We start from the raw sequence: 11,220 nt of genomic DNA on the forward strand, positions 1-11,220 counted from the left end.
TGGCAATTGCATTTCATACAATAAAGCGACAACCATATGGCTCCTGCCAGTTGCCGATAACTGTGTTACAAAACATGATCATTTCATACAATAAAATCTAGCATCATGTCTTGACCATATCACATCACAACATGCCCTGCAAAAACAAGTTAGACGTCCTCTACTTTGTTCTTGCAAGTTTTACGTGGCTGCTACAGGCTGAGCAAGAACCGTTCTTACCTACGCATCAAAACCACAACGATTTTTCGTTAAGTATGTGCTGTTTTAACCTTCAACAAGGACCGGGCGTAGTCACACTCGATTCAACTAAAGTTGGAGAAACTGACACCCGCCAGCCACCTGTGTGCGAAGCACGTCGGTAGAACCAGTCTCGCGTAAGCGTACGCGTAATCTCGGTCTGGGCCGCTTCATCCAACAATACCATCGAATCAAAGTACGACATGCTGGTAAGCAGTATGACTATTATCGCCCACAACTCATTTGTGTTCTACTCGTGCATATAACATCTATGCATAGACCTGGCTCGGATGCCATTGTTGGGGAACGTAGTAATTTCAAAAAAATTCCTACGCACACGCAAGATCATGGTGATGCATAGCAACGAGAGGGGAGAGTGTTGTCCACGTACCCTCGTAGACCGTAAGCAGAAGCATTATGACAACGCGGTTGATGTAGTCGTACGTCTTCACGATCGACCGATCCTAGTACCGAAAGTACGGCACCTCCGCGATCTGCACACGTTCGGCTCGGTGACGTCCCACGAACTCACGATCCAGCAGAGTGTCGAGGGAGAGCTTCATCAGCACGACGGCGTGATGACGGTGATGATGAATCTACCGGCGCAAGGCTTCGCCTAAGCACTACAACAATATGACCGAGGTGTATTATGGTGGAGGGGGGCACCACACACGGCTAAGAGATCAATTATCAACTTGTGTGTCTATGGGGTGCCCCTTGGCCACGTATATAAAGGATGGAGGGAGGAGGAGGCCGGCCCTCATAGGGCGCGCCCAAAGTGTGGAGTCCTACTAGGACTCCCTAGTCCTAGTAGGATTCCATCTCCCACATGGAATAGGAAAAAGGGAAGGGAGAAGGAGAAGGAAGGAAGGGGGCGCCCCCTTTCCCTAGTCCAATTCGGACCAGTCCATGGGGAAGGGGCGCGGCCACCCTTGAGGCCTTTCTCTCCTTTCCCGTATGGCCCATTAAGGCCCAATACGAATTCCCGTAACTCTCCGGTACTCCAAAAAATACCCGAATCACTCGGAACCTTTCCGATGTCCGAATATAGCCTTCCAATATATCGATCTTTACGTCTCGACCATTTCGAGACTCCTCGTCATGTCCTCGATCTCATCCGGGACTCCGAACAAACTTCGGTCATCAAATCACATAACTCATAATACAAATCGTCGCAGAACGTTAAGCATGCAGACCCTACGGGTCTGAGAACTATGTAGACCTGACCGAGACTCATCTCCGGTCAATAACCAATAGCGGAACCTGGATGCTCATATTGGTTCCTACATATTCTACGAAGATCTTTATCGGTCAAACCGCATAACAACATACGTTGTTCCCTTTGTCATCGGTATGTTACTTGCCCGAGATTCGATCGTCGGTATCTCAATACCTAGTTCAATCTCGTTACCGGCAAGTCTCTTTACTTCTTCCGTAATGCATCATCCCGCAACTAACTCATTAGTCAAAATTCTTGCAAGGCTTATAGTGATGTGCATTACCGAGAGGGCCCAGAGATACCTCTCTGATACACGGAGTGACAAATCCTTATCTCGATCTATGCCAACTCAACAAATACCATCAGAGACACCTGTAGAGCATCTTTATAATCACCCAGTTACGTTATGACTTTTGATAGCACACAAGGTGTTCCTCCGGTATTCAGGAGTTGCATAATCTCATAGTCTGAGAAACATGTATAAGTCATGAAGAAAGCAGTAGCAATGAAATTGTAACGATCATAATGCTAAGCTAACGAATGGGTCTTGTCCATCACATCATTCTCCTAATGATGTGATCCCGTTCATCAAATGACAACACACGTCTATGGTTAGGAAACATAACCATCTTTGATAAACGAGCTAGTCAAGTAGAGGCATGCTAGGGACACTTTGTTTTGTCTATGTATTCACACATGTACTAAGTTTCCGGTTAATACAATTCTAGCATGAATAATAAACATTTATCATGAAATAAGGAAATAAATAATAACTTTATTATTGCCTCTAGGGCATATTTCCTTCACCCCTCTCTTCCTCCTCGATTAAATCTTCCTCCCCCCCCCCCCCACGATTTCCTCCAAAGCCCCTGTTCATCCTGTCTACTTCCTCTTTTTCTGGTGGCGGCGGGAGGGGGGAAACCCTAAATCCTCAAGGGGATCACACTCTCCTCCCCACAGGGAGAGAGGCTCGTTATTTATATTGTTGAAGCTTTTGGAAAGCGTATTTGCAAAAGACGTCTCCCCCCATTTCCATTTTTGCCCCCTATTCTCTCCTTCATCGATTCCTTCCCTCATAACAGAACTTTCCCCCCCAAAGCATCCCACACCTACCTCAATTTCCATTTCATCAATAAAATTTACCTCATTAGACCAGAAATATGGAATTTGGGCATATTTCATTTTATTCATCTTATCTACGATTTTTCTACCAAGCAAAACTTGGTTCGGTGTAATTACCATCTCATCCCCTTTCTCACATACAGGGTCATCACCATAATTATCATCAAATTCCCCCCTATTTTTTGCAGCTATCACCCGCTTTTTTTGTTTTTCATTCTTCTGTAATGCCCTATCGATGTAGGTTCAATAAGATATTTGGAATTGGGGGAGATTGTACCTTGAGATTCCAACGAGAGCCCAGTCTCCTCGTCGGAATCCTCACCAGCGAGCAGGCAGAAGCGACTGCCTGTCGGTGAGATCCCTACCCCCGACCCTGGGAGCGAGCGAGACTGAGCAGACGTGGGGAGCGGCGGGGGAAGCGCGGCGGCCTCCTCAGGGTCAGCGGCATCTTCGGTATCTTCTTCTTCGTACCAGGCTTCGTTCCTCCCTTGCCCTTGCCGCTTCCCAGATCTGTCCGCGCCTTCAACGCCACCGCAGGAGCAGGCCTCACCTCCCTGGCCACCGCAGGCACCGGTGCAGGAAGACCCATCACCGCACCAACCACGTACTCCGACGGGCCCGCCGGAGCGCGGCGGCGCGAGCGGAACGCCACCCACTTCATTGCTTGCATAGGGTCGTCTGATTCCGCCTCCTCCATCGCCCACAGCAGCATCCTGAGCGCCCCCACCGGTTCGCCCGTCGGTGTGAGGCGCCAGTCCTCCGCCTCGGTGAGCTTCCTATAGGCCACCCCCGCCGCCTCCTTCAGATTTCTCTCCGTCGAGAACCTGGAGATGATCTCCATCAGCTTCGCCAGCTTCGATTCGTCCCCGTCTGCGATCACCCGAGCCCTTGCCTCGAGCCTCAGCTTCCAGGGCTCCATGGTTCTCCTCTCGCGGAGCGCTCGCTTGTGGGAGAGAGGGGGAGTAGATTTCGTCGAGAGGGGAGGGAATGGCCGCACCGCACCGCGCCGCAGATTTAATCCTCCTCCATTCCCGACGCTCCCTCTCCTCCTCCGCCTCGATCTGCACGTCGCGCTGCGCCTCCGCCTCGGAACCCAGCACCCTGTCGACCAACACAACGTGACAAGGAAAACGCACCTGCGTCCCCTCCCAGATCGGAAACTTCCCGTGTACCCGCATCGAGTCGACGCGTACCTCGCGGTCGTCGATGAGGGCCAGCACAGGGGAATCACCACGCCGGAGCAGAACGCCTCGCTTGAAGATCATCAGCGCCGGCGTGGATAGGCCGGCGACGAGGTGAACCGCCCACCGGCGGTCGAGCGGAGTCGCCTCATGCGTCGTCATCCGGGTACCGGAACGAATCTCAGGCATGTCGCATCAGGCTGGGTGAAGGTGGAAGAGGTTTTGGGCTGGAGGGAATGGTGGGCTGGGGCTGGGGCTCGGGTTGCTTCTGCCTCGCTGTCGGAGTCTAGATCTTGACAATTGGTGTGTCAATCAAGCGAAACAGTTAGATGTCTCTTGGTGACTTCATCTTTCGAGTTGTTCAGTGGCATGAACCGATTTCTTCATCGATGTCTCTTGGTCCCTTTCTATGGTGAAGGATTGCAAGGCTGTACTACGTGGGATGATGCCTCAAATAACGTTTCTTCATTGGTTATTAGATTTCGTTTCTAGCAGCGAGTGGGCAATAGTTCTCAAAGCCTGGTAGGTGTGTCTTTCACTTAATGCAGTGCTTTTTCAAGCACCGACGTGTGGTGTACAATTGAAGGAAGAAGATGGCAGGTATTGTTTTCGAAGTAAATCTAATACTGCTCGTTCTGTGTCTTGTTATGTTTTCATTGTGATGTCTAGTGTTTTCCAGATCATTAACCTATGGCATACTTCAGAAAATGGGAAAAGGCAACACATTACAGATGAAGCAAGTGCTATATTTCCAGAATCAGGAAGGCTGGCACAGCAAAGACTTCTGCATAGCTGAGAGAGCAATACAACCAACCATCCCATTACACGGCATGCTAAGCAAATGCGCAGAATAGGCATGCAAGGGCGTCGCGTCGTCACAGGCCAACCGAATCGAATGTCAATATCGAGAGAGAACGCTAGCGGCGCACCAAGCAGGTGATTTTTTGCGCAGACCTTTCAAGACTTTTCCTGTACATTATACTGAACCAGCACAATCGGTGCAGCCCCCCACCCAGACACAGACCCAGAGCTTCGTTTTATACTCGACGCTCTACTCAGTCCGCCTAATCGGTCAGCATTTCTCCACTGGCGGCAAGGAAGGAAAAGCCTATCTTTTCTTTGAGGTTCCTACTAGTAACAGTCTTGTTGTACTCTTGTATCTATACTCATGATCCTGAGGCTGAACATGGTCAGGCCAGCCCTGATGTTTCCTGCTCCTGCTCTGCAACTTCTTCGTATGCAGGGCTTGTTTCTTCCGCCGGTTCCGGGGCCACTTCACTGGATTCCGGTGCCGGATTGAGAGGGCCCTGCGGGGTGCCAAACAGGGTGGAGAATATCTGCCGGTGGCACTCGTCGCAGAAACAGAAGTATGAGAAGTGGCCTTCGTCGAGAAGCTTGTGGACAGTGGCTCCTGGAACCATCCTCCTGGCAAACTCGGTCGCCGACGGGGGCACCACCCGGTCATCCATTCCCTGTTAAAAGATTGAACGGAGTTTAGTGCTTCAGGAAGAACTCAGCCAAATTGGGATGCAAAACATGTAGCCTGAGGAGAATATCACTCATCAAGCAATACGCCGGACAAATAGCGGTTTACTATGTCCAATGACACGCAGTGATGATTTCTGTATAATAATGCACATTTATCAATTATACTACCATTTGATTCACCCGACCTCCTACTCCAAATTCTGTCATGCACCAGTGTACATGACAAAACTAGTGTGTTTCATTCTCTTTTGTACTAACCACAAGTCACTCTCATTCAAATAGAAATCAAGCTCAAATATCCATATGATTGGAATAAACTACAACTGCGCACGAATATGCCAACTCAATTCAAAACCAACAATTATTTCTAGCAAACAGAGTGCAAACCTGCCAAATGTGGATTGGGCCCAGAAATCCCACCCACTCTCGTTCAGCCTGACTGAACAGAGACTTCATAAATTCAAATACTCCCTGATCCTCTTTCTTCTGCATTTGAATATCTGACAAGCTGAAACCCCAATCAGATACTTGCAGCACAGCTTCCTCGACAAATGGCTGCGCATCTCCCTGGCGCACAGACTCTGCAACATCCTTTTCCCAGAATGTGTTGAATGTAGGAGCTTCCAGTAAAGTTTTATCCTGAGTAATGCATAAAGGATTAGTATTTGGCATGAAAAAGGGTGAATGCTCAAGCTTCGAAAATGAATCAGTTACTAGCACTTCCATGCAGCAAAACAATGGTGAGAATGTTGCTATCCTTTGTGAAACTGATGCTGCATACGGTATGACAAGGACAAAATAACATGATTCAGAGGGCATTGCAGTGCAGGCATGACAAACCGATGCCACTAACAGTAATTATTCGTTAATTCACTCAAGAACTAAAGCTAAAAATGCTGCATCTATAGGGTCTTACATTGGTTAGATAAGGAGAGTTGAGTTGCAATTTTATTCAAATGTGATTTTATATTTTCCTATAAAGATCACAAGTTTCTCTTTTCCTAACTACAACACATGGCCTACTCTTGTATCATTGTCTGAGGTATCCCACTACAATAAAATGTGATCTTCCATGTCTACAAGATACCCCACTACAAATCCTGCATCTGGTTCGCCTAATGGGCGGGGATAGTACAGCAAATAATGGCACATAATGGTACCAATTCCCATATTTACAAAAGAAAACCAAGATAGCATTTGCACCTGAAGATTGTACAGAACATTTTGTCCAAAAAACAGATTGTATGAAACACTGATAACAGCATACCTTCTTTCCCGTTGACAATGATAACCAACTCTCAGGCTGTCCTTGCTTTCCAGAAAGGAAGCTTCGGTGATAGAAGAGGCGTAATAGTGATGGGAACCTCCGAGCTAAAATGTGCATTAGTTTTCGTTTAGTTGACCATCTGTCCCATATTTTACGTTTCTCATCCTTGGTCATCTTGGAGTCATATGGATTTGCCATAGGGGCGAACATTGCTGCACCTGGATTTACAGCAATGTGTCACCGACAAGAATTATATAGTAACCGTAAAATATCACAAATACTTCAATAAAAATATGTAGGATCTAGTATGTTGTTAGAATATAACCCAAAAATGATCTTGACTGAACATAATTTTACAGCTTAAGATGGAATAGTGATAAACATGGAAGTAAAAATAGTCATTACTATAAAGGACAGGACAGACCCAGTGCATAGAAGCTCCCACATAGGGTGGGGTCTGGGGAGGGATTATAGGAACCCAGTCTTACCCCTGCAAAGTGCAATGCAGAGAGGCTGGTTCGAACCCAGGGCCTCTTGGCATAAGTGGGGAGGACTTCACCACTGCGCCAGGCCTGCCCTCAAAAATAGTCATTATATGTCTTGACAAAACTAAAATCCCAAAGAAGGAACAGGCATGTGGTGCTCTCATTACTATGTCTTGACAAAACTAAAATCCCAAAGAAGGAACAGGCATGTGGTGCTCTATATTAGAAGCATATCCTGTTGTTTTGCTTAACGAATGAAAATTTTAAAAAAAATCTCAAAGACAGTATTAGACGATGTTTGGTCATCTGATTCTGTAACCATTACATTCTTATCAAATCAAAAGGATGGTAATTTGCTTAAGAGCGTCTGAAATACTGCTTTTTCTCAAGTCATGCCAGTAAGAACAAACATTAAGTAACAAGCATAAGAAAGTATGATGTCGATACCAGACACTCAGAAGGCACAATCACAAAAAATAGAACTGACTAACGGTGATATCAGCATCATGACATATTTATCAAAGTAAGGGGAGATACATATACGGAATAGAGAAGGCTTATGAACAGAACACTGCAAAAGAACATAGAATAGCAGCTGGTGTAGGCTACCTGCCACCCGGTCAGGAATGTAGCGCAGAGCACTCCAAGCATGCATGCCACCTCCAGAATAGCCTACAACCCAGAACTTGTCCACAATCCCAAGGGCATCGGCCAAATGAAGCATGTCTAATGCAGAAGAATTCAGATTTCGGCCTGGATGAGGATCACTTTCACCAAAACCAGGAAGATCATAGGTCACAAGTCGTGCCCCAAATTCCTCTAGAAGGGATGAGCTGATTCCAGGGATTCCTGCATAGAAAGGAGCAAAACGGATAAAACCAGCAGCATGGTGCAATACGATAGCCCAGAAGCAATGTAACAGCTGTTCTTACCTGCTAGCCTTGACGAAAGAAATGAATGGGGAGCAACCAGTGAAAATCTTGCCCTGTCAGCTGAAATTCCTTTTTCTTCGTAAGCCAGATGCCGTCCATCAGGAAGTTGGAATCTTTTAGCATTTGGGGGGCTTATGTAAAGTTTCTTCGGTTGCTCCACTGGGGTATCATCGCTACTTCCTACACCTAACACTGCACAGAAATAGTGTCACTAATGAAGTAATCAAATTAGGAGTAGTGTGTGCTCTTATTCTACATGCACATAAAATTTCGCTGTTGACTGAAACACTTCATACAAGAGACTTCTTCCGGTCACTGTGCAATGACTATAAGCATTTGCAATGGCACTGTGGATAGATGCTCTATACTGCTATTCTTTTTATTTTCCTTGCCTAACAGGATAACAAGAATGGTGATATCACCATGAATTTAGAAAATTGAACAAAATACCTAACGTTTAGACACTGAACAACACCTGCCACTTAACAAGCAAAAAGCTTTATGTTCGCACCGAGACCTGACACTACATTAACCCATTAGAATTAGCAATAGAACCCGAAGTAAGCAGCTAGGCTCACACAATAGTAAAACAATTGACTGCCCGTAACATTATTCATTAGGTTGACTTGGCAAATGTAACAGAATTTTAAAAGAGACCATGGTGACTTTCATATTTAGGACCCCGAGAAATCCCGAACGTTCGGATTTTAATCATATCACCCGAAACGTTTTTTCATGGCAACTTTAGTTGACGCAAGGCGGCAGCTTTAGTTGTTAAAACACGGCAACTTTGTCCAAGTTCGTTTTTTTTAAAGAAAATTGCCATGTTTGCCAACCTCGCGTGAGCTAAAGTTGCCATGAAAAACGTTCGGGTTGCCACGCTTAAACTCCGAACGTTCGGGATTTATCATTTCCGTATATTTATAATTTTTAGAGAAACAACGGAAGCTCATTCACTAATCATTTAAGAGAGCATTAACAATTGTCCGGTACGAATTGGAGAGGAAGACTGGCACAGGACCAACCCAAAGTCCTCCTATACTCAGGACTAGACTGTTTGGCACACAAGTGTTGCAGCACCCACCCATGGTGTACTGCTTTGCTTTTTACCTCGTCAACAAATGTTTGCCCAAGCACACTAGGTAGTAGGCATGGATCCCACATTGGAACCCTTTTCTCGTCAACATTCGGAAAAACAAAAGCCGGTAGAGAACGAGTGGGACTGATTCTGTAATCCGAAGCAAACCCTCGCCAAAAAAAGCAGCACAGCACTCTAGTTCGAACCCCCAGAGTTACTAGTCAGTTAGATCCATCCCCTCAAACCAGGGGAAATACTGCGCATAACGCGCACATCATGATGCGCGAGGACACAGCACGCGCTACACGCTCGGCCGGAGGTAGAGAGAGACGTGCACGCGAGGTAGAGAAGAGCGGCGGATGAGAGATCAGCGGCGGTTACCGAGGAGCGCGACGAATGCGACGGCGGCAACGACGACCCAGCACCTGACGGGGTCGCGGTCCTCGGGGAGGTACTCGTTCATGAAGCTGAGGCGCTTGCCCGCGGCCGCCGCCGGCCGCCGCAGCCGCCGCGCGAGCTCGCTGTCCTCGGCGCCGGCGAGGCTCTGCGCGGCGACGTCCCACACCCCGAGGCCCAGCTCCCGCAGCATCTCCGCCGTGGACTCGGCGAAGCCCCTCGCCTGCTGCGCCCATCCCTCCTCCACCTTCCCCTCCTCCTCCTCCCCGTACCAGCCGCCCCCGACCGCCGCCGCCGAATTGGGCGCCGGCGCCGCGCCCCCGGCCACGGCAGGGAGGCGCACGCCCGTGTCGCCGACGAGCGTGGCCAGCTCCTCGTGCCACGTCATCGTCGCCGCCGCCGCCATCTCGCCGCCACGGCGCCGATCACTGCCTCCCCTCGTGTGCGTTTGGTGGGTGTAACTGCGCAGCGCAGCGAGGAGTGGCGAGTGAATGGAGGGGAGACGGGGTTGAAATTGAAATGGAGGCGAAACTGGGAACTGTAGGAGTAGCAGCGCTGGTGGGTTGGGTCCCACCGGCGTGCTTGGGTGGTTTGGTTTGCCTGGTTGGTTGTTCTGGGGTTGCTTTCGCCTCCGCGGGCGTCCGCGGATCTGCGCCGTAGGGTGCGAGGATCCGACGGCGAACGATGTTAATGAGCGGTTCGATTGGCGCGGAATGGCGTATGGGCACCCCGTCATTCGCACCGCAAAATGCATGCTAACGTCCGTTTTCATTTACTTCGTATATTAGATTTGTCTTGAGTCAAACTTTTTAAATTTTGACCAATTTTATACAAAACATTATTAACATCCACAATACAAAAACAATTCATTAGAATCATCTTTCAATATAATTTGGTCAAACTTTATAAAGTCTGATTTACGTCAAAGCTAATATGTGAAGTAAATAAAAACGGAGGGGCACGTGATTCTGCTGAGGGTTCTTAGACCCAATAGCCAAGTTTTTCTTTCTCCTCTCGCAAGGTGACTAGGGAAAGTCTTCTTCCCTTCGATCTCCGGCAACGAGCCCGTGGATTCGCCGATGACAGTGAGAGTATTCCTAGTGCCTCGGCTTAGATAGGTAGAGTTTTAATTCTCACAAGGGCGGCGCTCGGACGGATGTCGGCGCTTTTTCTTCAAGTCAGCCTTTCAGGCTCCGATCCTCCTCAAGTTCGTTCATCGGGATGGATTAGACGGAGCTCCGGTCTAGATTCCTGCCAGCTCCTCGGAGCGGCGAGGTTAGGGTTTCTCATTGTGCGTATGCAACGGCGAGATTTGGTGTCAGATTCTTCAGATCGATTCAAGGATTCAAATGGCGATGATTGCGGCTACCCAACTCTGGTCCTTAGGGGCACGTGCACGAAGGCTTTCCGACTGTCATCGTCAAGGTCAGGCCGGCTCCGGTATGGGAGTGGCGACAGCGGCGCGTCGGCGGCTTGTTCTGGTGGCGAAAATGGCCATCCGGTTGTCCATGGACCTTGATGTAATCTTTATTATGTTTGGGGTGTTTTGTACTTTCGATGAATCTTTATAATAGGTATGATATTTTCGCAAAAAAAAACGGAAGAAGTACGATAGGTAGAGGGGATTCATTTTGTTCGGCGGTTATTATTTTTTTACAGAAAAAATGATTTGATCATCAAACATCATGCTAGTACAAAGAACATCAGAAGTAACCAAAAGATGCATCCATGTACATAGCCCACCTAGCGATGATTATAATCACCGGAGCGAGTCGAAGATGCACCACCATCCCTCACCCGAGTCGGGCAAACCTT

General features: G+C 48.0%; 1 protein-coding gene across 1 annotated transcript; it reads right to left on the bottom strand.

The window, feature by feature from the left end:
- Positions 1-4,484: 4,484 nt before the first annotated feature.
- On the bottom strand, positions 4,485-9,919 carry LOC109762152 (uncharacterized). The gene is made up of 6 exons (XM_020320975.4): positions 9,391-9,919; positions 7,932-8,123; positions 7,609-7,848; positions 6,515-6,732; positions 5,635-5,886; positions 4,485-5,231 (listed from the first exon to the last, which is right to left on the bottom strand). Exons 1-6 carry the CDS (start codon positions 9,809-9,811, stop codon positions 4,950-4,952), a joined length of 1,605 nt encoding a protein of 534 aa, XP_020176564.1. The 5' UTR covers positions 9,812-9,919; the 3' UTR covers positions 4,485-4,949.
- Positions 9,920-11,220: the final 1,301 nt, after the last annotated feature.

Source organism: Aegilops tauschii, chromosome 4 (genome assembly GCF_002575655.3).
Source record: "Aegilops tauschii subsp. strangulata cultivar AL8/78 chromosome 4, Aet v6.0, whole genome shotgun sequence".
Classification (NCBI taxonomy): domain Eukaryota; kingdom Viridiplantae; phylum Streptophyta; class Magnoliopsida; order Poales; family Poaceae; genus Aegilops; species Aegilops tauschii.

What these genes read in the sequence shown, in the direction of transcription:
- LOC109762152 (XM_020320975.4), bottom strand. Translation starts at nt 9,811, where the DNA reads ATGGCGGCGGCGGCGACGATGACGTGGCACGAGGAGCTGGCCACGCTC. An exon ending in TCTTTCGTCAAGGCTAGCAG is followed by an intron (nt 7,849 to 7,931) that starts GTAAGAACAGCT and finishes CTTTCTATGCAG; the next exon opens with GAATCCCTGGAATCAGCTCA. An exon ending in GCCCAATCCACATTTGGCAG is followed by an intron (nt 5,232 to 5,634) that starts GTTTGCACTCTG and finishes ATCTTTTAACAG; the next exon opens with GGAATGGATGACCGGGTGGT.